At 37.7% G+C, this 26,552-nt stretch overlaps 1 protein-coding gene across 6 annotated transcripts in view; it reads left to right on the plus strand.

The window, feature by feature from the left end:
• The window catches only part of GLRA2 (glycine receptor alpha 2), a 121,404-nt gene that overhangs the window by 22,898 nt on the left and 71,954 nt on the right, over positions 1–26,552 (plus strand). For 2 of the 6 annotated variants that reach the window (XM_056488379.1, XM_056488368.1), the window contains exons 3-7: positions 664–731; positions 7,688–7,911; positions 21,159–21,241; positions 22,183–22,320; positions 24,151–24,365. In XM_056488379.1, the coding sequence (XP_056344354.1) occupies positions 664–731; positions 7,688–7,911; positions 21,159–21,241; positions 22,183–22,320; positions 24,151–24,365 (728 nt within the window). Of the gene's footprint in view, positions 1–663; positions 732–827; positions 896–7,687; positions 7,912–21,158; positions 21,242–22,182; positions 22,321–24,150; positions 24,366–26,552 lie in introns of all 6 variants that reach the window. The other 4 variants (XM_056488399.1, XM_056488405.1, XM_056488358.1 and 1 more) reach the window with 2 other exon arrangements.

A 26,552-nucleotide genomic window follows, 5' to 3' on the forward strand; every position in this document is an offset into this window, starting at 1 on the left:
TAAAAAATCAAGGAGGCTAGTAGGCAACTAATTAAATATTAAGTCCCCATTCATTGTGCCACACGTCAGTGACTGATGAATAACAGCAAAGGTGGTGGGAGGGAAAAGAATACAAATGGCTGTTTAATGAAAGCTCTCTGTTCAAACCAGAACAGATATTGCTAAAATATTTGGTTGTGGGAAGCCAGACTATTACAGATCAGGTGCATGAAGAGCTGCTTGTGGACTGAAGTCAATGTGAAAATTTCCCTTGCTGAGAATTTCAGTGGCAAACCCTTGCCTACAGAGTGGAGTAAATGTGGAGAGATAACCTTTTATCTTTAAATTCTGGAGGAAGGGAGAAGGGAGAGAGGTGTGGTTGCAGTGCTAAAGCATACTCTGTGCTGGTACTGTGGATAAGAAAAGAAGCCCTCACTCAACTCTCCTGTGAATCCCTAAATGCAAGGATGTAGTTCTGTGTATTTATGTAACAACTTCCAGTGAAACTAGGTTAAATAAATTAGTGTTGATAATGTTTTTCTTTTGATCAAAATTCACGTGAGCTGCTTGGCAAAACTCACTTTCTGCTTGTTTTCAGCCACATCTGTACCAGATTGTACGGAGGCTGAGGGATCTGTACTTGTGTTTCAATGTATATTGCAACATCTTTATTGCATTCCACAGGTCCTCCAGTAAACGTTACTTGCAATATTTTTATCAACAGTTTTGGATCAGTCACAGAAACCACAATGGTAAGTGCTATGATGCCACTGGCAAGAGAACAACAATACTTAATATATGTCATGAACACAACCTGTCAATTTTTCTATTTATTGTTCAACTTGCAGGTCCTCCTGTAAATGTTACCTGCAACATATTTATCAACAGCTTTGGTTCAATAGCAGAAACTACAATGGTGAGTGGGACAGATCATTGAAGCCATCTTGTGAAGGAGTGGGATGTGATGTAGAATAGAGATGCTCAGGATGTAGGGACATTTACTAAGTTATGAAGCTACTAAAAACCTACTAAAACCTGAGTAAAAATAAGATAAAATAAAATAAAATAAAATAAAATAAAATAAAATAAAATAAAATAAAATAAAATAAAATAAAATAAAATAATAAAACAAAATAAAATAAGAGAAAATAAAAGAAATATAATATATGTTTATATAAATATATATTATATATAAAATATATATAAGATATAGATATATAATATTTTATATGTATGATATATATGATATATATAATTAAATCACCTATCAAGTCTGAACACACCTGCATAGGGGCTGCACCACAGTCTGTAGTGACTGTGATGGCAGCAAATACAGGTGTGTGCAAACCTGCTTTCCCAGGTTTCAGTAGCTCTGAACAGGCAGAGGAACAGCTGGAGCTCAGCTGTGGGTTTCCCTGCCAAGTGCACCAGATTTGAATGTGTTTTACACCACATGTTGAATTACCTGCTGCTGCAGAAAATATTCAAGATTGAGTGAATTGCAGCCACATCAGTCACAGAAGTAAGTGCAAAACTTTAGTCAAATGACTAGAACATGTGGGTATAAGACTTAGGTATTTTGAGGTTAAATTAGTACTAGGAAATGATGGGATTCCACCCGAATGAAATTTGTATTGTAACTGGATGCAAAGAACATAATAATAATAAAAAAAAAAAAGGTCAGATTTTAATTTTAAAACTTGCAAAACGTAGGATAAAAAAAATCAAACTAAGAAAAAATAAAAATTAAAATTTTCCACCCAATTAAAAAAAAATTAGTCTAGAACTCTACCAGTCTATATAAATAAATAAATTTAAAAAAATCTGATTCCATTTAAAAATATGCTGAGTTTTTTAATATTTTTCAAAAGTGAATAAAAAAATCTGTTTTTTTTATTCAAACCTACATACACCTGGCTATGAGAGTTAATCCATAGAGATATTTTTGAAAGATTTATCATAATAACATGATAAACCCACAATAATTATTAGGTGCTCATATCTATGGCACTTTTGAAGAAGTTGCAATATAATTTCACAGCTCTGTTTTCCAGAGATTCCTACACAGCATCCAGGTGTTTCTGGATTTGCTGAAGCCAGAGGCAATAAAGGGGTTTGGCTTCCTGTAGGACTGAAAATTTGGTAATTAATAATGAACTTGCTACCCACTTGAAGTAAACAAAAAAAGTAGCTTTTTTTATAAAAATAGAATAGATATTGCCTTGCATGTGTTGCATTATGAAGGAAGAGATCTTTAGCCTGACTTATGTATTTTGTTTAATATTAATTTAGATTCAATTGTAGTTCATTCCATCATTTTAGTAAGTGGTGATTAAAGAATGTAGGAATATACAAATCTTCTGCTCCTAAAGAATTTTATTTTAAAACCCACCCTGTTATTTAATGTTTTCTAGAGATGAAAGGCAAGTTATTGCTAGGCCAGGTTGCTTTCTTTAACAGTGGGAAAGACTTTGCTATGAATGACAAGCTTTAACATAGAGAGCTATAAAACAGATAATTTAATTTAGACTATGTATCTATAATATTTAAAAGAGACTTAAAAGAAAACTAAAATAAATTTTAAAATTACAGGGAAAAAACATATGAGGATATAACATAACTATCAACAGACTTCATTTTCATTAATTTTGGAAAGCATTATTTTTTTCCCTGTGCTTTAAGGATTCTGAGAGGAGAGCTGTGAGTGTAGCATTTTTACCCAGCCATGTCTGTTGATGCCAGTGTGTAGAGACATCAGCATAGCATTAAGTAGCAAAAATCCTGCACGTCACTAGCTTTACAAGATGGCATTCAATGAAAATATTTGCACGACCTAATGCTGATTGCATTAATTAGACTCCTTCATTGCTTTGATTAAATCCCCTCATTGCATTTTACCTTCTATCAAATATGTTAATGTGCACCTATCCAATGTTCATTAACACATTTTGCTGAAAACAGCCAAACATTCAACTAGATGAAAACTAAGACTATTGGCTTTCTTATTTTGCTTTGTTCATTATATCTGCTGAAAGTGTGGAAAGATTTTTCTAAGATGCTGTTCAATTATTTGATATTGATTTTCTTAATGTTGTTACTTCTTTAATGACTATTGTGACTAGTTTTAGGAGTCTGCTCTGAGAGGCAGACATCAATTACTGTTCTAACTACTTTGCTTTTCTGAAACAGATATAATCATGTTGTAAAATTGTTGGCGTCCCTCGTGATAAATAACAAATTTGTTTGACTCCTAGGAATCATTTTCCCCTATAAAATGTTCTTGATGGTTTTGACATAAAACTAAATGATTCATTGAAAAGCCTGGATTGCAAATTCAATAGAGACACTCCTGTCTCAGAGGAGAGGAATGCTCAGTGAAACTTTGTACATACACTGAAGGGACAAAATCAGAATTAACTTGAACCATCTACAGCAGTTCATTGGAAACTTGGAAGATGAAAACTTGCTCAGAGAGGCTTTCAGTAGGAGAAATTAACATGGCACACGGGATTACAGTCCCAGACCTACTAAATTCAGTGAGCCAGGTTCTCAGTAATGTTACCAGGAGTAGTTTCTGTTCTCTGATTAGGACACACAGTACAGGATAAAATTCCTCCCTATGTGAAAGGCCAGCACACTCTTCTAAATGCTAAAACCTTACATTAAGAAATAAAACAGGACTTTATGCTGATTCAGATGGATTAATTCCATAGACTCATCATGAGATTTATTCCCATAGAGCTAGAGAAACAAAATGCAGATGTAGCTGTCTTTCTGCTCTTTAATGAGCATATGGGACAGTATCCCAATAGATTATTTTTCCTACAAAAGAAATGTTTTTCCTCCATATTAAATAATATTTATATTATACCAAAATGAAAATAGTTTAAAAAAGGCCAGAGTCAAGATGATATAGTTGAAAATTTTCTTTTTTTTTTTTTTTTTGGTCTTTAATTTAAGCCCTAACTTGCAAAGAAAGAGAATAAGATGTTTCTGAATAACTTTTCTGAATAAAGCAGCTTGGGGAGTAAACTCTGTATCTATTTTTGGAAGCATTTACACATGCAGTATTCAGCAGAAAATTCACTGTACAGCATGACTGCAGTCGAGTATCACAGATGAGTAATCTACATCAGCCTGGGCAGCATCCCAAAGAATTCAGATGTTCTGTGCTCCTAATGACCAGGATTTTTTAGCTATCAGCTGTAGGAGAAGTTAAGAGTGGTTGGTACATTGACAAGCTAATTGTTAATTACAGAAATGACTGACTGTGAGGACATTATTATTGTTGTTATGCCCTGTAATCAATGACTGACACTATGCAGCAGGTTCCCTGTCAGGGTAAATGATTCAAACTCCAGTTGTGTTTTGAGTACTGATGATAGCAGAAAAAAATTTGCCATTTCTTAATTCTAAAAGCTTTGCTGTGGCTGGCTATATGTTACTATCTCCCATTTAGAGAAAAAAAAACCCAACCAAAACAACCCATAATTACAAATTAGCTTGTTAGATTCTGGTTAATTCACATGTGTACTTTTAACTAAATAAAAGGCTCTTGCTGAAGCCATTGGGGCACATTGCCTGCATATGCCCATAGTAGCCAAGTGCTTTTTGGAGTAGGTGATCAAAACACTTCTTTTAGCATTTATCTTTGGGGTTTGGAGAGACAGAGCAGCCTTTTGGCAAACTCCTCCTACTCATGCAAGGCCAGCTAAGTCAGCTGCTTCTTTCAGACTCCCAGCTCAACTCCTGGGCAATCACTGCTGTTGGAGGGGAATCTGGGAGCAAAGCTCAGACCCAGAAAAGTTCTGGCACAGAGAGGGAAGGCAGCACTGGGCAGGGCAGGGCTCCCTGCACTCCTCCTGCCACAGCAGGGCCTGAGAACAAAGGGATCCAGAGCTTTCTCTGGGCAGTGAATCTGGATTTAGATTTGCTGGAAAATGATATCCACATTCCTGTAATACAAACTAAGTTTATCTGTAGATCAAGTCCCTAAACCTTCAGATAGAGCTACTAAATCTAATTAGATTAATATTCTTTCAGTATGTTTGTATTACTCTGAGCTTACTGCTTGAAAACTCCTTGTCTGAGTTGCCTTGAGCTGCTTCTGACACTGGTATTGCATCTGAGATTGAACCTTCAGGTCCACACTCCTTGTTCAGAGTGGTGGTGCTGTCAGAAAGGATTTGCAGAGTAGGTGTACTTGTGGTTGTGTAGGAATGCATTACTACAAGTCCACCCACTTCTACCCTCAGGACCTGGCAAAATACACACTGTAGTCTGCCTCAACTCCATGTTGTTCTACCATTCTCAAGAGAATTTTCCTTCAAAACATAGTACAGGGCTAGCTCAGGAAAAGTAAATTCAAAATTCTGCACATGATTAGGTCTGACTGTGTAAACACACATCCCTCTCTGCTTATACAGCAAGCATAGGAGGAAAAATAATGTTGTTCTTCTGATGTGCATGCTATATTTACATTTTTCCTTCTCATTAAAATATCTGCACATATATATGCAAAGCCTATCAGACCTAAACAAAGGTTTCAGTTCTGTTTTGCTTCTAACAACAAAGCTTCCAGAGGGAAAGCATTTCTAAATGTATTGGTGTCATGACTGACAAATTTATGAAGGGACGTATTGAAAAATGTAGTGTAATCTTACTGGCACTATTTATGATTTTGGTATAATATATATCATATGCAATCTCTTCTATGAATAAAGATTTTTCAGACTGTTTTATATTATCTAAATCACCGACCACTGAAGTTCATCAAAGCAATTTTTTAGATATTTCTATATAATTTATGGAACTGACTTATTTATGATTTCTATGTCATGGGGAAAAAAATCCCTCTGTTTTCCATAGACTTTATTATATATCATATTACAATGAAGAATTAAAGGCAGTCTCACAACTATTTGTAGCAATTTTATGCTATCAGGAATTGCTCCTGCCTTCTTTTCTGCAGAATGAGAAGCAGTGCATTCCTGGATTTAGAGCTCACCATGTCCCTTATAAACTCTGAGACACAGATATACTTAAAGATAAATTTAATCTTAAAGACACATTATAAACTTAAGACACTCTCAGTTTCTAAGACCAAGAAATAAAGGATAGTATGGTTATGGATGGTGTATCCTCACAAGATGTGATGACATTTTATAAGCTAAGAACTATAAGTAGCTATTTGATATTTAAATGTTTGAAACAAGATCATCATAAAAAGTACAATGACTTGTAAAAAACAGACACAGGCTTTTGTAAGTATCTTTAATAAATGCTATTCTTGAGAATTCTCTCAGGTCTGTCTTGATCTGATTAGTCAACATTCCTGTTTTGAATCACATCTACCCAAGAGCAAAATGAAAATGAAAAACAAAGAAAGAAAAGTTATTCACCTACTGAGATTGTAAAGCATCTTCCCATTGGGTTCAAACTCTGCACCAGTTTGGATGTCAGAAATATTCTGTCAGGGCAGCAGCACACCCCACTGCCACTGCAGGGAGCAAAGGGGTAAAAACTGAAGCTCAGAGGGGCTCATTCACAGAGTCTGCATATAGGGCAAGCTGCTTTCTGCAGCTCTGATCAGAGTGAGAATATCTAGCTACATTTCAAGGGTGATAAGTTCTTTTCTATGCAGTTCAGTTAACAGACCAATACCCAGCCAGCTCCTGCATTTTCCTAGTCAAAAGCACAGTGTTGCCATTTTAATGTACAGCCACTATCATAAAGTAAATCCTAAATGTTAAGGCTCTGTATTGTCAGCAGAATTATTTGATAAAGCATTCCTTCAGACAATATAATCAATACAAATATTATTAAATATTTTTTCTTTTAGAGGAAGAGTAGACAGTATTTCTAAGAGAGTGTTCACAGACAAATTAAAAGAAGTAATCTCATAGAGGTGAAGATCTTATTTGCTGCCTTTGGAAACCTGGGATAAGGAGAGTAAGCATCTGCTTCTTTCCATTCCCTGAGAGTTTAGAACCTGAAAGCCCTTTTTGCTCTCCCCTTTAATAACCAATTCTTGGTACAGTGTTAATGCTGGTTCTAAATGAACCTCTACATAATTGCTGCTTTTCCCAATTGTGACTAGCAGACTACCAAGCAGAAAAATACAGGCAGGCCAGTTTATTGGGATTCAGACAGGGAGAAGTAAATGAAGGAACATACACAGGAACATACAGTAAATAGGAAAATGAAACAAGTAGCAAATAAGAAGTTGTGATTTAATTTCTTCTACACAATTTTGGCTTCACTGGAATTAAAACTATTAAAAACTGTTCATGAGTACATTAGCCATAAATGACTTACATATTGGAATTAGAATTTATTTAAATTGGTAATTTTATAGAATCTTTGATGAAATTGTATATATTTAGCTGCAATGCTTTTTGAATTCCCAAATATCTCTTGGGTAATCCACAACATTTGAAAGAGGGTTACGTTTAATTGTGGAGATTGCAGTTAATATTTTTCTCATCACTGAAGGAATTTTGATTTGGAAAATGTACCAGTTGTGTTTGTCTGGTTCAATGCAGCATTTTGACAACTTTATTTTCAAATGACAGCTCTGATGTTCACAGGGTAACACACAGGTGTTTGTTGTAATACTGGTACTGCAGTAAGTCTAAGACCATAAACAAGCTAAAGTGGGCTTCCAGTGTTGGTGGCTTAGTAACCTTTTTACATGACATTTCTGTAGGACTACAGAGTGAACATTTTTTTGAGACAGCAGTGGAATGACTCACGTCTGGCTTACAGCGAATATCCTGATGATTCCCTGGATTTGGATCCTTCTATGTTGGATTCTATTTGGAAGCCAGATTTATTCTTTGCCAATGAGAAGGGAGCAAATTTCCACGATGTCACAACAGACAACAAGTTGCTGAGGATTTCTAAAACTGGAAAGGTGTTGTACAGTATCAGGTAAACCAGTTAATTTTATTTTTTTCTCTTGATCCTTTTCTTTCCCTCCCTGTTTTTCTGGATGCAATGTAGATGTTCAATTTTTTATTCTCCCATGTGTACAACCAAAATGAGACTTTGTAATAGCAGGGTAGAAGGAAAATTTGCCTATGTTTCTTTGCTAATATTTTATTTTTGGAGAATAGTCTCTAAGTGGCACAGCAGTACTTCTTGGTCTTGTTGAAAACTTGAGGCTGTCTAAAACTTTAATGGTATGCCTCAGTAATTCCCATTAGCATTAGCTCAAGTGACTCCTCTCGCAAAGAGGAAATCATCTCTTCAGTAGTCTGTGGGTTGCAATTTTAAAGTAAAGGGGAATATTAATTTAAATGACTGCTGAACACTTTAAGTAAAAACATGCTTGAAATGGAATAAATTGGACATGCAAGTCACTGGCTAATTGGATGTATCTAGTCACATTTAAAAAAAAAACCACCTGGAACTATGGCAAGCATTTGTTTTTAATACTAAGTGCACTGAATTGTGTCATGTGACTAGATTTAGCTGAATTAATAAACACTAACAAAATATGGTTTGATATGACCTGATGAAATGGGACATAAGCAGGAAAACAAAATTGCATTCCACAGGCATAAATGGCAGCAAACAACCTGCAGTATTCATTTGATATTCAGCTTACTGTGAGCCATTAATTGCTTAATAGAGGTAGCCAAAGATGCAAACCACTCTATTATTGCTCTTAGGATTGTTTAAAATTAAGTAATTCCTAGAGTTTGTTTTCTTCCTGGGAATGCTTCTTGGAGTTTGCCTTTCTTGCATTGTGGAAAGTAAATATGATAGTATTTGTTTAACAGATTGTTTTTACTGAATTTGTTCATCTGTAAAGCAGATTAGTTTAGAAGGCAGTTATTTCTGATGGGGTATTGTGGTTTTGACTGCATTTTCATTAAGGAATTACTATTGATCCAGGCTTGGGATAGCTGTGCTTTTTATGATAAAAAAAAATATTAGCATGGAACTTCATCCACTTACATAATTCTTGTGGAATTCCTTGGCATGAAATATTTGGAGACATGAAGCAGGGTTACTGAGCAGGGTTTCAAATTGCTCTACCTGAAGAGTTTGAGAAAAATAATAGGATACAAGGATGGCACAAGCACTAGTGGAGTGATAAATATGCTTGACTTACAAATATTTCCTGTTTCACCCTGAGAAGGAAATGAATGCATCTGTTGGTTTGAATGACATCAGACACCATCTTATTGGAGGAGACAGTGCAGTTGGGTGCTGTTCTGAATGCAGATGGATAGTTTTCCTGACATTTGCTCATGCAGCAAAAGTGATATTTTGAGCTGCCATATCACGTTGGTAAAATTCCCACACCTAAATGCAAATTAATTTGAAGCAGAGTAAGCAGTATTCCAAGAGAGCACTAAGCAAAGCTCATCACTTCTCATTTGTATTGCATGACAATAACAGAGTAACCTGGCACTTCTAACACGGCAAATAATTTTTTAACACTTTACAGTGAAGAAAACTTTCTGAAGTATAGAAACTTGAAATCAGGAGCAATTAGAAATACTTGTCTTTAATCTCTAGGTACTGGGCAAGATAATTCTATGTCAGCTGCTTGTAGTTGTGCTATGCAGAAACAAACAAGAGTATTTTAGTGATTGGTTTCAGCACATTGTGAATGTTCATTACTGCACCAATAGCACCTTGCCTGTCGTTGTGATATTTAACTTTTAGCATTGAGTGTGCTTTAACTGTTTAAAGCACTTCACAAATCCCTCTGGGATGTGGCAGGTAGGCTGTTTTGTTGTATTTCCAAATTTAACAAAATCAAGATCAAGTTAATGTTGCATATATACAAACCATTCTTTGCATAAATTGAGTTTGGAAGTGCCCCTGCTTATTAATGAAGCAAGGTATGTGTATTATCCAGCAGTGATATCCCTCTTCCCTATACACTGCAAAACATGAAAATACACCATGCAGGAGGTTGAACTGGCTGTTAAATGCCCTCAGAAATCAAACCTGCCCTTGCTGGACAAAACTTGGAAAGTCACCTGGGACAACAGTTCATGGTCCATATTTTACTAAAATGGGACATGGGGTGTAGGATATGGGTGCTCAGAAACATCATGGAAGGGTGTGGGCCATGTATCACTTCCACTGCAGTGCTGGGCTCAGGGAATTATTTCACCCTGTGGTGAGCATGAGGCTCTTTGTCTTTCTCTTGTATAGCTGGCCAAAGAAACAAGCCTAACACAGCACTGAAGAGGCTAATAATGTAGATTTCCATCAAAGATTGCCTTATAATAATCATGATGCTCATATTAGCAGATTTCTACAACTATATTTAATTCCCTGCGAGTTGTTACAGAAAATAAAAAGTTGTTGATGGTTTATGTACCCACATAAATCACAACTTTAGGAATCCAACCCCATTTTTATATGTTTGCTGCATGCTCAGATGATTACCTTGATACCTTTTTTGATCTTGGATACCATGATGTATACAGCCTCAGGCTCTGTAGCTGGGTAACTGGTCTGCACCCTTGGGTGCTGCAGGGAAAACTAGAACCTTGTGGAGGGAAACCAGAGCTACTTAATACTGCAAATATATGCTCTTGCCACTGGAGAAGCAGCAACAGCTCTTAGAGGCACATGTATTTTGAGAAGTCTGCAATTACAGTGAAGTTATATTCAGCAAGCAACTTCCCTTAGTCAAGATCAGTCTCATATATAAAAATTGGCAAACTGTTAAATAGCTATAACTTTTATTTTAAAGCACTCTGTAGAGAGCAGTCAACAAGAAATGTTTGTAACAGCAGTGTTGAATAAATTAGTTTGTGTTTATATTGTATCCTGAAAAAACAATAAGAGTTCAATAATAACCTACACAGTGTCACCCCCTAGGAACTTGTGACTCATCTGCTCCCAATCTTTGACTGATTTCTGCATGGATTGGGTTTTGGAGGGGGTTCTGCACTCGGGAAGCATCGCAGCACTGTGTGATGGTACCAAGAATCCTGTTCCAGGCACTCACATTCTGTGTGACACCTGGCACACCCCACTGCACGGGCTTTATGTTCCAGGGACAAGGATCGTGTCTTCTTGGGCCCCTGGGGACACCTGGAACAGCAGGAAAATGCTAAATAAACTCACAGAAACCTTTATATTCTCTCCGAGCCACCCATTTGTGCTACCTGATTCCCACAAACTCCTTTCAGGCTGCCAGCCAGCTCAGAATATTAGCATCTGCCTAAAAGCTTATTTTAGCAAAGTGATAGAAAGTAGTTTTATTTAAGGTTTTTTTTCTGCATTAATTGCCTCCTTCTCTTTTTAATATTTTCAGTGCATCTCAGCCATATGAGATTGATTCAGAAGGTGATATAATTCAACCATAATATTGATCCACAGCATTGAATCTAGAATATATTGGTTAGGAAGGTAAAAGCATTGCAAATATCTATATCATCAATATCTATGTCATCTATATCTAATCTATATCTATATCTATCTATATAATCTATATCTATCTATATCTATATCTATATCTATATCTATATCTATATCTATATCTATATCTATATCTATATAATCTATGTATCTATATAATCTATATCTATATATCTTTTTTTAATATATTTTTTTCTGCTCCAGAAAACACTCGGTTGAGCTTTGCTCTGAATTTTAGTGCCAGTGTATTTAGCCAGAAATAGTTACAAAGCAGATTACTACATATTTTTTAAATATGAGAAGATTTTAGAATGTGTTGCATAATTTAACAAGAGAGATACTTGGAATTCTAGGGAGGAGATCTGTGCAAATTCACCAATTACATTTCTTCCCCTATTTTTGCCATTCCTGTTCAAAGAGCAATTAATTACCTAGGAAGAATTTCCTCCAGTCTTTCAAAACATCTGTTTTTCTGTCTTTCTTTGTCTTCCCAGTGCCAGAACTGTTAGTTATGTAGACAATTAGTTCCTTGTGGTTTCAACTATCGACCTAGTTTTAATTGTAAATGTTATTGTGGCTGAGGGCAGTATCTGCTAGAAAGCACTTCTGTGCTCTAGGGCACTAGGAACAGAGAAGACACAAGCTGTTGGATGGCTCTGTTTGTGTAGCTGTTCTGGGAATTGTTTCCAGCCCTCCATTCCAAAATAAGTAGCTACAGGGGGAGCTGGTGCATCCCAAAGCCCTCACCTGCTTATGCAAGTTGAGAGAAGTATCTGTGAGAACAGTTCATCTATTTGCAATGCTGCCTCCCACACCAGCTGCCTTACTCAGGAGTTTCCAAAATCAACTCTTCCAAGTGTGGCCCCAGCACTGAGGGACAGAGCACTGAGCCAGCTCCCTCCTGCACCCCACGACCCCACACACCACCTGGTGTGAGATCAGGAGTTATGACTGCCATGCCCATCACACAAATCATCAGAACTAATCCACAGCACTGTCATAATCCAGCTTTTTTGGGAGAAAAGTCTGTGTTTGTAGTCTCCTCTGTACTTGTGTTCTTTGCCTTTTGGGAAAGAAAAGCAGGTTAAGGAAATACATAGGTACCACTGCTGGTCCCTCTGCAACAGACTGCTCATGGCAAAAAGTTCATTATACTGCTGAAATATATTGCTTTTAAATAAGATAAAGTCTTGGATTTTTTGCATGGCTGCTGTACAATATGTTGCCATGTTACAGTGAAGCCAGGTGTAGGTTTTCTAAAACAATTTTGGAGTACAGACTTTATCAGCTAAATGATATTGAGGATCCATTTATACCCATTATTGTAAATCATCCATGTCCCAGCACAGTCTTTCCTAGCAGAGTGGTAGAAAATTTTATGTTATACATCCCTGTGTGCATTCTGTGCTTTAATTTGATGACTTCAATTTTATTTTACAATGCATTGTTGGGATTTAAGAGGATTTGGACTTTCCTAGCAGCATTGTCTTCCCATGTGACAGATTGGCAGAGGTGGGATCATGGAGACATTTATCATGATTGGCATGTCTGTTAGCTTATTAAACTCCCACCTCACACAAACATATCTGTTACCTCAGGTCCTATCAGAATAACACTGGTGTTGACAAGGTGGTGATTTTCCCTTGGAAGTGAATGTCAATATTCACAGGGACATTTTCATTGAAGATTATTTCATTCTTGTATTGGCAAAACTGTACAGTACCCCATTCTAACTGCCCTGACTTTCCAAAAGCATAAAATGTCTTCATATACCTCAAAGTAAATTTTCTACATTTAAGCCAAAACGTTGAAGAATAGTCAGTGGAAATGCTAATTGAAATAGAGAATATCTAAAACACTTTGGTGTTTGACAGCTGATAGGAACTGTGGGCTGAGGCCTTACAGAGCTACAATCACTAAACTTCATTATGCTGCACAATGTTATTGGGACACAGACACTTCCCAAATTGGGCTGTATGCTGTGTGAATCCAGTGAATTTGACAAATTTGTCTTCCCATAAGCATGATTAGAATAATAACAATGGTTTCAGAAGCTAAAAAATTGCAGCCTTTGTAGACAAGCAGCCGTTCTCATTACAGCTGAACCCAATGTCCTTGGATCATCATTACCTCTGTTTTTCACCCCTCCTTTCTCTTTCCTTTTTGCCCTTACTCCTGCCTCTCCTTCCAGCCCCATTTCAGCCCCTTCCTTTTGGGGCCTTTTAAAGAAATGAATTCAGATTCTTCTCATCCTTTGGGGTTGTTTCTGAATACTCTCTCAACTGCATCACCCATTCCCTTCTTTCTCATTCCCTCCCAATCTACAAATTCAGCCTGAGGATCTAGCCCCAGGTTTCCAATACCCTTTCTTTCCTGTTGTATCTAATGTACTTGCTTTGCATAACAAATAATAAAATCTACTAAATAAATAATAAAGCCTAATGTGGGTACTTTGTTATGCAACTAACATAGCTATTGTGAAAACCCCATTGATTACACTGCTTAAGAAAAGAATAATTTACATTTTAATGACACAAAATTAGTTGCTTTTCACTTCATTTAAAGCAAAGCAGGGATATGGTTATTATATCTGAGCATGTACTGCCTCACTTCTTCCTCTAATGCACATCCCCAGATGAGGCAGGAGAGCACTGGAGGAAAATGAGTGTAAGAGAGGGGAGCTGCTTAGACTGAAGGACAATGGTGCCAGGAGAACAAATGGCTCTGAACTGGTCATAGGTAAGCTCACAGAGGAAGATACAAAGTTTACAGACATATAAAACTTGAATTCCTTCAACAATATTCCAACAGAAATGGGGACACACACATTCAATACCATGAAATGAACTTCGATAATTTCTGAAAGGGTTGAGAGGATGTGACTCTGGGTGATAGCAGGTGATCAAATTTGATGGCATGAAATGTCACTTTCACAGCCCTACATTTCTGTGTCTCAATTAAGAAGGAAGACTTTGTTCTAAGTAAAAAAGTGAGAAATATGCTGGAGACCAATTTGTACATAAGAAGTTGATCTTGCCTGGCAGAATAAAAAATACTGGCAGGTGGCTACTTCTGGATATCTGTGCCAAAGGGATGTTGCACAGCCCAATGTCTGGGTACCACCCTCCTTGTGGCTAGTGGCAGTGCCTGTCCTCAACTGCTGGTGATCAGTCTCTTCATTTAACCATTGAATTTGTACTGGAACAGTTAAAGGTTAGGTGCAAAATGATGCAGGTGAAGGAACCCTCCCTAAATGGTACAAAAAAGCATGTTTTCCTAGAACATGGTCCCAGGGATAAAGGTCTTTTGCCAATTGGATTGAAATATATGGCTTAGAACAGAGATGTCATCATGCCAGGAGGGAAGCAACACCATACCAAACACATACTGCAGGAAAACTAAGATAGAAAATGACAGAAAAAAGGAAAAGGTGAAATACTGTTCCTTCTGTAAAGGAAACAGGTGCTTACAGAATTTAACTGTTGCAGACAATCACACTAGAATTTATTTTTAAAAAATTGTTTGAGCAATAATTGGAAAATCATTTGCTGGCAGCTCATGTGCTGGCATTGTATATCTGCAGACAGTGATTGCATTACAATGAGAAGTGGGATGCCTGAAATGAGAAATCCAGCACCCTGCTCTGTGCCAGCTCCTGTGTTGTTAAGCAGTACATGAAGCAAAGCAAAGCAAAGCAAAGCACTGGAGGGAGTGAGAACATGCTCAGAAACAGCAGTAGGTGAAACTCCAGCCTATAACTCACATTTTGCCATAGCAGAGAGGGTTCCATGTCTCCTCTGAGCTCGACTTCAGCCCGTTCCCACCTGGCAGAACATGACAAATATTAGAGAGGAATTCCAGGACTCCTCAAATAAGGAAAAACCAGTCAGTTTGACTGTTCCATTTAACAGGACAAAGCCTGTAAACTGTGCAAATTACCAGAACTGACATTCAAAATGATGAGTCAGGTCACTGAAAAAATAATGAGATGAATTACAAAATGAAAAGACATTTAAAAGAAGAATGCCACTGGAATTTTTTTTTTTTTTTTTGCCTTCTGGTAAGTGATCAGTGTGTGTGTCCTTCTTTCAGGCACCCAAGAGAGGGGACTGGGAGGAATATAAAGAGATTTTAGATTCTCCTCCCTGTTTCAGTGTCACTAGCCTGAATGACATTTGCTCCTGTGTCATACAATGCTGTCATGGTTGCTGTGCAACTTCATCTCCCCTGCCAGTTTAATAGGGAACTTTGTCTGCTTGTGCTTAGGTAATATTTTAATGTTATTTCAGCAGCTAGAAAGATCAGGAGTTTAATCTTCCAAAGAAAAAATGTACCACTAAAATACCTTTAACTTTATTGTCAGCTTGGAGCTTTAAAAAAAATACCAGAAACCTTGCAATTTACAATAGCATCTTTAGATTTAATAATGCTGGAAAAAAGAAATCCCCCTTGTCTCACTAAATCCAGCACTGAGGGGTTTGCACAGGTATTATTCTTTTGATAAAAATGGCACATAGCCAATCCTACCAGTGATCATGCATGTGCTATTTATGTTCTGGTATTTGCAGTATAAAATCCTAGATTGTGAAATCTCTTGTCCCAGCAGTTGAGGTGCAGATGGGCGTAATGTGAAAGAATGGAGGGATAAGAATAGGAACAAAATGTTATTTTTAACATGATGCCTACTCATGGTGAGGCATTTGTTGCTTTTCATGCTAGTGAGGAGATAATCATGGGGTTTTTTGCAGACAGAAGGGATTTGTACCCTTATCTACAGGAGTTTTTAAATTCCTAACAGTATTTCTATACATAACAGGACTTATAATTCTTTATCATTCCAAAAAGCTGAGAGGAGGTTGCTGTTCTGTAGCCCATTCACAGCCAACATTTCTTGCAGAATAACTAATGAAAAAAATACTCCCCTGACATATTATATTATGATCCCCAGGGCCCTTCTCTTGTGGAACTAGTGTCCTTCTCAGGGATGAGATGTCCCTGAGATCAAGGGAAGTTCTGGGAGTCTTGAAAGACATAAGGCTGAGGAGTGATAGCTCATTGTAAAGGAGTGGGTTAGAATGCAGTTCAGTGGTTGCTGCAGACAAGGCAATATGTCAAATCTCAATTAAAATTACACATTCTCTTAAATTTATTTAAAAAACCATTCCTGCATAATGTAAGGTGTAAACACAATTCCCTAAGTGTTCAACACAAAACAAGAAGTTCATTACCTCAGATTTCTGTTGCAGACCATTCACAGGTCTGTCTGTGTAGTACTCTGAAGTGTTTTTGTTGCATAGTGAGATTATCAGAGAAGTGGTGTGATGGTCGGGAGCCCCAGCATTCAAAACCCTCAAGTGAAAGAATGAGATTGGAAACCATCTTGAGAATAATCTGCTTACAAACATTTTATTTCTATTTTTTTTTTTTTTTTTTTTTTTTAATTCAAGATCCTTGCCCTCTGCTGATGGTGCTGCTTTGGGGGTTAGCTGTCAGTGGCCTCAAGATTCAATATCCTGAAAGCAGGTGGGAGTGGCATTTGACAGGATTTGGTAAACAGGAGAAGGAAGGGGAAAGGGTGTGAGGATAGACCAGGAGGCAAAGGAAAATGCCTGGGTTCTGTGTCATGTGGGTTCCCTGAGAGAGCTATAGGGTAGGTGGGCAGGCATAGGAGGTTATGGGGAAAATGTCTCTGGGATGGAGAAAGAACAGGATAAAACAGGAGTGGTTGAAGGATGACCAGGAAAAGCAGTGCCTCAGCCCCAGTACTGAGCCCAGGACCTGGCTGCACTCCAGATAAATAGCTCTGAGCCCCCTTGGCTGTGTGTGCCACCCCTGCACTGCCTTTCCTCAGAGGGTGGTGGCTGGCAGCAGCCGTGCCTGTGCTGAGAGCTGCTGCTGGCCCAGCTGGGGCTGTTGTGGCTGCTCACACCAGGAGAAAACACTGGCATTGCAAAACATCTTCAGGTGTGAAAGATAACAGCATGAGGGTTTCTGATTAAGCAGTCAGGCTATTTAATTTTTCCTATGAGATGCCTTGTTCTGACTTCTGTAACAGAGGCTGCAGCCTGGAGGACCTTGCTTTCCTGCCTGCAGAAATTGGGGAATGCAGACCTCTGAGTGATGCTATAAGTGGGTCCTTGGGGTGACCAGAAATTAAATATTTTGAGCATGGCTGGGAAAAGAGACAGGCCCACAAGCCAAGTCTTAGTGATATCTCAGCACTTTTTTGTGAAACCAGGGGATGAAAGAGGGGAGTTTGAAATGCTGAGTGAAGAAATCCCAGCAGTGCCTGCTGCACTGTGAAGGCATTTAAGGTGTCAGGAAGGGGGTCTAAAACATAATACAGAGAGTGCTGCCCTGGAGTATTTGGATTATATCCCTGTCTGTGCTGCAGTGCTGCTCAATAACACTATTTATTTATTAATTTATTAATTTTGTCACCGTGGCAGCTCATTGCTCATTCTTTGTTTTCTGGCTCTGATTCTGTATTTTGTTGAGCTCATACTCTTATTTGCATTATTCCAGGGCTTGATTCTTCCTTGGCTGTGGGGTGGGTGAGGGAGCAGGGAGGGAAAGGAGAGCAGCTTTGCCTCTTTTTTGAGGCAGCTTGCTGTCCCTGGCACTTTGCCTGGTGTGCTGAGGCACTGGAGATGTGGCTCCCTCGTGAGCCCTCCCTGCTCAGCTGGAAAACACAACCTGCCCAGCCCCAGAGCTTGCTGTGAGCCAGCTGTGCCACCCAGCTCAGGCTGGCCTGGGGTGGAGGGTGCTCAGGTAATGGCAAAATCAAATCCCTGGTCAGCTTCTTCTCACTTCAGTTCTACAGATGGTTCATAAAGCACTCCCCATCAGTGTTTTATGGCTCTCCACCACCAAGCTGTTGTTTATGCATCTCAAATGCCTGGGTGGCTGGATGCCTGGAAAATAAAATAATTGTTCTGTAGCAGCTTGTTCTGTTTTATTAACGATTAAAGTATTCATCAGTGTAATTCCCCATTAAATTTGCTCTTTGCTCCAAACCTCCAGGGGCCCTTCTTAAATTTGCCAAGTGTGAGACATTCATTTTGCTGAAATATTTTCTGTCCATGACAATGTTATTGTCAGCAATGTGGGTAGCTATATCTACCTAACACTTTCTATTTATGACCCTATATCCTTGTTAGTGTAGATATATAAGTATATAAGATATATAAGTAGTGCCATGGCACCAGGTTTTGGAAACATTTGCAGGCTCATAGTTCTACTGAAAAGGAGTCAGCTGGTATAAATTGACCCACCACAATGGACTTCAGTGGATCTATTTCAAATTACAGCTGCTGAACATTTAGTAGGTAGTAAACTTGTTGAAAATCAGTGGATCTGTGGATGAGACAAGGCTCTAACCACTTGTTTCAACACTTGCATTTCTGCTGGTAAAAAGGGGTTAGAGGCAAAGATGTTAATTCTGAATCTGTACTGTGCTGAGGTGAACAACAGGTAGAGGTAAAACAATAACTAACTGCAAACATGATGTCTTAAGCTAGTCTCATCAACACAGTGAATAGAAATTATTTTTCATTTTTCAGGGTGATAAGAGAAAAATTAAATCTTTTTGAAAGACAACAATTAGGAAGAGAAAGAAGGCCATTACCTACACAATGAGCCTACATAATTTTCTCATCTCACCTTCAGGGAAGAAAATCTTGATATATCTACCTTATATCATAGAGATAGATTATTTTTTATCCTGCTAATCTTGAAAGCTGCAACTGGGTGTATTTTCTGTCTCATAATTTTGATATTAAAATAACAGGGGAACTTCCTGACCATATATGTAGTCAAACCCCCAGATTACTTGAATTTTTGGGGTGTAGAAAGGGATGAAGGAGAAAGAAAACAAAGTCAGTGTGCAGTCCACACCTGACAGCCTGTAAAATCCAAGGGGTGAATAGCCCATGCCTACTTCAATGACATATTTACAAGGGCTGTATTTGCATAAAGGCATGTTTGAAAGGAACTTAAAACATCAAAGCATATTTAGAAGATGACTGAAACAAAGTTTGATATAGCAATGTTTCAGGAAAGAGACAGAGGCACTGTTTTGTTAGTGCTGGGAATTAGCAATTTAATTAGCTCAATCTTTAATGCAGGAAATTACCTAGTAAAAATGAGACTAGTTAACATTTGTAAGGACTTAAGATATTTAAATGACAAAAGGACAGATTTTCAATGACACTTATATGTCTACTAGATAAACTTTTTTCTCTAGATGTCAATTTTATTTTTTTAAATATTTCTGCTATTTGCTCCAGAGGTTAAACGTGAGTTTACTTCCTATGGTGATGTTGAGAAGAGAACTGGGGGACTTTCATTCATCTCACTGCCACATGAAAGTGATCTCTAATTTCCTGATGCTACCATCTTGTTTGCTGAAGACTGTGTCAAGATGAAAATAGTGTGACTTTTTCTAGGTGGCCCACATGTAGGCAACAGCAGTGATGTTGAATGTGATCTTAGATCTACGTGAGACAATTTTGATCTCAGTTACATAAATACCATTTTTTGTCACAGTGGTTTTATGGCTAGAAGCCCCAGCCAGGTGGTCCCCAAAACTTCACATAGTGAAGAAATAGACTGAAAGACCTTGAACCAGTTGTATGTGGTAAGAACCACAAAATCATGGTGGGAGACAGAATTTAGTCAAGTATTTCTCTGTAGAGATAACATACATTTGTGGGATGTAAATAGTGTCAAGGTTATACTTCCAAACAGCTGACCTGTGGGTTCACTGACATAACTAAAAAAATTACTGTCATTATCCTGTGTTAATGTTTCAATGTCCCTTCCAACCAGACAGTCTTGTTACTGCCCTTCATAATAAATGGGCACAGAGGAGGTTTTTTTTGGTATTCTTTGTTTCAGAGTGGGTTTTTTTTTTGTGCTGAATGTAATCAGAAATAAAAATGTACTTTTAAAATATTATTTAAAACAAAATTTTAATATTTATACAGTTTATCTCAGATAGTTGTTTGTAATTAGGCCATCCCAATATCTTGGTTATCTAAAAATGGTTTCTTCTCATGCAAAAAAAAGAAAAAAAAATAGAAGAGACAGTCTTGAAATAGATTTAAATCAAATGTTAAAAGTTTAAATCAACTAAAAAGAAAAAGGAAGAAAGAAACATTAAAAGTATTCCTATTTAAGTTATGCTTTATCTGGGACAATAGGAACTGAAAAATTAAAAGAGAAATATATTTTGTATGATTATGTTCCTTTAGGCTTACTTTCTTCTATGTGTACTCCTTTAATGCAATGTGACTCTTTTACTGTATAATGGTTTTTCCTTCCTTTAGTGGCTAAGCAATAAGGATGAAGGCTTGGAAATGGGACTCATTGTTCCAAAAGAACAAAAGCACTCTGTTAAAAAAACCCATGGTTGTTGTTTCCTTTTATTTTTTTTTTCCAAAATAAACTTCAAAGCATGTGTCCCATGACCAGGCATTTCAGCTTTTGGATTACTTGGTTCAGTGCTGTCCATAAAACATTCACTGGTGCATTAGTGGAGAGCATGTTTTCCTGAGCTGATGTTGTCCTCTCTGCTCTGCTCTGCCCAGCCAGGGCAGGCTGTGGGTGCCTGCTTTGCTCACACATTTTGTCTCCACAGCTCTCACGTGCTTGAAAGCTCAAAGGGGAGATGAGCCCAGCCTTTGAGGTGCTAAGGTTTGCTCTTGATCCTTTGGACTCTAACTTGAGGCTTTAGATGAAACCTGTGGATGTCTAACATATTTTTTCCCCTCTAATTTTAGGCTTACTTTAACTTTGTCCTGTCCCATGGACTTGAAGAATTTTCCTATGGATGTACAGACATGTACAATGCAGCTAGAGAGCTGTGAGTGCCCAGTTGCTTTATCTATTAAATAACAAGTTTTTACCCTAACACTCAGAGGCAAGATTGTATTTACATTATCACATTTGTGTGGTGAGACTCAGTGTTTATGTTTAGTAAGGGAATTATGTTTATCACCGTAACATGAGAGTTGCTTGTTTCTGTGCTGCTCCTGCTCCCTTTTTTCCTCCCTCTTCAATCACCTTAGCCATTAGAATTGCATCACTTGCAGGGGTAAATACAGCACCTCTTTGTGGGAGAAATTACTACATCTCAGGAAAGTGAGAACAATTATTACATAGCCAGGGATTCACCATGTCTGATTGAGTTAAGCTCCCTTTTGGAAAATGGAAACACCTGATGAAGCAGAGGTGCTGTCAGAGACACCTGAGCTGGTGTGTTAAACACAGGCAGAGCATGGGCTGGGAGCCAGCACACACCTCCATGCTGTGTGCTGCCAGGGCCACAGCCCTGCCTCAACCTGCCCAGGAGAAATCTGGCAAACCCAGGAGTGGCTCAGACTGTGGCAGGCGCCAGTGATCGTTCCCAATATTCAGTGGGTACCAAATCCACCTTGGTTTTTTTTTTTTTTTTAATTTTTATTTAGGAGGGAAATGATTTAGCTGCATGGCTATGAACTGTGAACTGCCACCTGCCTGTGTGCCCAGACAATCTTAGACTGGTTTGAGCCAGCCAAATTAGTTTTTGGTGGCAAACCAGGGCAGCACTTCAGAATATAACAGTGTTTACTTCTTGCTTTTAATAGAGAGTGGTGTAGTTATAGCAACCAAGAACTAAGAGGAATCACGCTGCTGTTAATGGAACAGTTTGAAAATTTAACTGAGATAACACATATTGCAATCAAAGACAAGTTCTCAGACATCAGAACATTTGCTCTTTTCTGGTCAGTTGCTATGTAGTGAACTCTGATTCCTTTATTGCAGTTGGCTACACCATGAATGATCTGATATTTGAGTGGCTAAGTGATGGACCAGTGCAAGTCGCAGAGGGTTTAACCTTGCCACAGTTTATTTTAAAAGAAGATAAAGAACTTGGTTATTGCACAAAACATTACAACACTGGTGAGCATTATTCTGTTTTTTTTCTATCAATTGTTCCAATGGTATCTATTGTCAATTTGTAATGGAAAAATGTGAGTGAAGTGAAAAAAAATAGAAATTATAATTTGATTTTCAGTCACGCTTATTTTTAAATCTGAGTAGAAAGAAATTTTCTTTATGTTATTTTTTTGAAAGATTTCATTTCAAAATTTCTTAAATTTCATTGAAGTATTTTAATGTCCTTAAAATCATTGATGTATTTAAAATATTTTAAAAACTGATTTAAAAATCTAATTTTTTATATCCTTAAAATGAAACATTTTAACAAACTCACTCTTTTGTTAAGTATTGATTCACCACTTTTAAAGTTCTGAATTTTCTGAACCTAGTTTATTTCTCCAGTATGTAAAATTGCCAGTGAAGAAAAATATTAATTTTTTCACCAGTTTTTATGTGTAGCCTAATTTATGAGTTGTAGCATATGAAAAGACAATGTTTTCATTGCTGATCTGAATAGTGTACAGACATGGAATGTTGGGAAATTGTTTAATACTCTAAAGTTGATTTTCTTTCATTTGCTGTTTATAACACTATGTTTTCTAGCTTTAGCTTTACGGACAAGAGGAAACTCTGTTAAAATTTTGATTTAGCTGCTTGGATTTTAATGGGGACAGCATTTAGAGAACAGTTTTCTGGGTGCTTTCTGGGATTAAATATAATCCCTCTCATCTAAAATAGCTTTTTCATCATTTCAGCATAAGAGCTGATCTGGTTGCATCAAATACATTTGTTTCACTCTATGAAATAATACAGTGTGAGAGGTTCTGCCTCTGCCAAAAATAATGTCACATTTATTTCTTATGAAAATTGTTGGGTTTAATCTATATAAATGCAGCCTCTCATTTTGGAGCTCAGAATACCAAGGAAGGAAAACTTTGTGATTAGCACCCCCACTACTGTCTTCTCTGTAGTTTGCTCCTTCAGGTTTGGTGTGAAATTAAAATGTGGATAAAACTTATTACTCAGCCTTCTCTAAACTCACTGTCCAGGCTGTGCCACAAAAGTCTGGAGAGCCTCTGGCAGATGGAGCCATTGGTGCCACAGGTGCTGCCACACCCTTCCCAGTTCCCTTCTGTACAGGCAGACTGGGCAGGAGCAGCCTCTGCCCGGTCTCAGCATCTGCCTTTCGAGCCACAGCTCACTCATTTTGGAACTGTCAGAGGGTAGCATTCAGTCTCCACTCCTTCCTTTGTCAAACAAAAGTGCTCCCCTTTGTGCTAGCTCTTGCACCCATCATCCAGCACTGTAGACCACCAGAAAAATATAGGGACATCACAGAAAGGAGCAAACAATCTAATTTCCCCTGAAAGAGGAAAAATGCATCTTCATTCATTTTCCAACCAACAAAAAGGGGTCCTTTGAAACCATTAGCATGACACCTCAGGAGTGAGAGCCTTTCCTGTAGTCTGCCTGGATAGCCTGCCACGATTGCTTCATCTCATGCTTCTAAAAGACCAAAATGCTGTCCCCTTTTAATATCTAACATTATATTTGACTAAAATAAAAGCTCACTGAATTTTGAAAAGAAAAACCTATTACATTATATTTTCTGGAGGTGAAACAATTGTGCTAATACTAATTTTCTCAGTTAATATGAAGAACTGGACACAGTATACTTCAGTGGTCCCATGCTTCCCCCAAGCTAGTATGCAGCAAGTGTCTGACTAGTGTTTGTGTGTCAGGACCTGCTCACAGTCTTAGGTTAGGAAGCAGGCCACACAGCTAATTTGTGCTCAGAAAACAAGATAAAAATGTGCAAAAAGCATTTATGAAAGTAATTTCATGTTCTAGGAAAGTTTACATGCATTGAAGTCAAGTTTCATTTGGAGCGTCAGATGGGATACTATTTAATCCAGATGTACATTCCTAGCCTGCTGATTGTCATTTTATCCTGGGTTTCTTTCTGGATCAACATGGATGCTGCTCCAGCCAGAGTTGCACTGGGTATCACTACAGTTTTGACAATGACCACACAAAGCTCAGGATCGAGAGCTTCCCTCCCAAAAGTAAGGAAATAATTTTGTACCACGAGTTTGTTCTTAATAAGAAACGTTTGTGCTACTCTTCTAAATTTCAGGAATGTGTAAATATGCATCTGATAAGGATATGTGAGAAAGTGGTAACAATGTGATGTTAAACTTGCATTTGGATTAAGGAATGTTTCTGCTGTTTTGGTGGATGGCTGAATGATTCAGCAGTATGAATTTTTAATGAGTTTCTACTAGAGTTTTGTTACTTATCTTTGAGTGTTTAGAAACCAGATTTTTCTGAGGTATTTAGATATTATACTGGATTTCTTTCAGACTGGGGACTTTAAAAACACTGGACTGTTAGATTCATATGTCTTGAAGTTTCTAGATGTGGCACTTAGTCCAATGAATATATAAATATATCCCCCAAAAATGTATATATAAAATACCTGTATGTAACGTATATACAACTAAATTATTTCTATGGAGAATTTTTTTAGTGTGGAACTGCTGATGTCTTGCTTTCACAGCAGGATTTGTCCATATTCCACTCATTCAAGTGTCATGTGAATTCCTTCATCCTATCTACGCACAAAAATATCCTCTCATTCAAATTTTGTGGTCTTTTTAATCCTGGCCAGATGCTGTAGATGAATTTACAGATTACAGACTGGATTCTCTGTTTAGTCAGGCTGACAGCTCTTTTCAGCATAGGCTCAGCCCCAATGCTTCTGATAACAGCATTCCCAGCAGAATTTAATGTGTGAGCTCGGGTTCTGTACAATTTTCTGGAAGGGAGCTCAGAGGTAGGTAAGTTTGCAATAGTCTAAGGAGTTATGAGATACACTCCCTGAAGAGTTCTTTTCCAGCAGTCCAGCATCAAAGGGACTGGGCTCATAGTATCAATGAAAAGCACAAATTTTGAATGTTTGTCTAGATTATGATCCATTCCAAGAAAGCAGTCTGTATATTGTGGTGCTTCACCCTCTGTATCACATTTTGTTTCATCCCAAATACTCAAGTTGTTCAAGTGGAGGGCAACTTCAAAAATATAGAGCAACTCCAAAAAGTGCACAGATTGTGTTACTCCTTTGTTAGTAATGAGAAAGTATCACTTAAAAATCTGGTGAGTACAACATTTAGTTCAGCTTCACTTACTCACTTGGAGATATGCATAATTTTCCATGCAAACTGAAAACCTCTCATATAATAACTCAGAATATCAAACTGAAAATTTATTGAACATTTGTTCAGACAATTCAGTTGATAGTACCAGTGAGCATTTTGAAAAGAATGTCTGAAAACATAATCTTGGCAAGAAGCATACAGACTCTTTAAATAGCAAGTTTGGAGTCACTAGAGACTGTGTCTAGATGGCACAACATGAATCCATATGAAATATTCCAAGTTTCTTATAAATTATCTGCCTTGAGAAATATAATACAATCAGTGTGGTGGAGATTCCCACTCACGTTTCCTACTGGCAAATCCTGACAAAAGTGTTAGCCTGCCCCAAATGTTAGTGCTGTAGAAGGTGTTTTCATCATAGGTTTGTGATCCAGCTGAAATGTTTTCCCTTTTGCATTCTGTTGTGTTTGAGTAGAGAAGTATTTGCTGAGTGGAAGAAACAGGAAGATGCAAAATATATTGACCATGACATGTTGGTTATCAGAGAAGTTCTTCTCCAGCCTCAGGATTAAGTACATTTATCTCATCAGCTGTCAGAGAAATGGGTGCTCTGTCCTTACTCCCCCTTCTCCTCTTCTTCTGTGTTCCTTTGCCAGAAAACAGGCATGAAGAAAAGTATCTCATCAGAAAGCCCAGTACACTTATTTCAGTCAGGCTGCACCTGGCTGTTGCATTTTCTCTGTGTAATTAATCTGAGCTCTATTTTATACCTTTGACCTCTATGTGTTAGTTAATCCTTGTGGGGGCTTTTGAAGGTGTGTCAGTTGACTTAAAAACACATAAATTCCATGTAAATGCCAGCACTCCAGCCAGCTGGCTCCCACCCTGGATGACTCAGGTGCTTGGAGAAGCATGGGCACCATTCAGGTCCTGAATCACCAGTGCCTGATTCCTTATACACAGAAACAAGGTTTTCTTGCTATTGCTGTGGCAGGTGCTCAGCTATTTTAAAACCCCATATGTAACTTAATATCAAAATTGTATTTATTAATAAAATCTGTCCAGCCGAAATGCACTTAGAAATAAAAGTATGAA

Source organism: Oenanthe melanoleuca, chromosome 1 (assembly GCF_029582105.1).
Source record: "Oenanthe melanoleuca isolate GR-GAL-2019-014 chromosome 1, OMel1.0, whole genome shotgun sequence".
Taxonomy (NCBI): Eukaryota; Metazoa; Chordata; class Aves; order Passeriformes; family Muscicapidae; genus Oenanthe; species Oenanthe melanoleuca.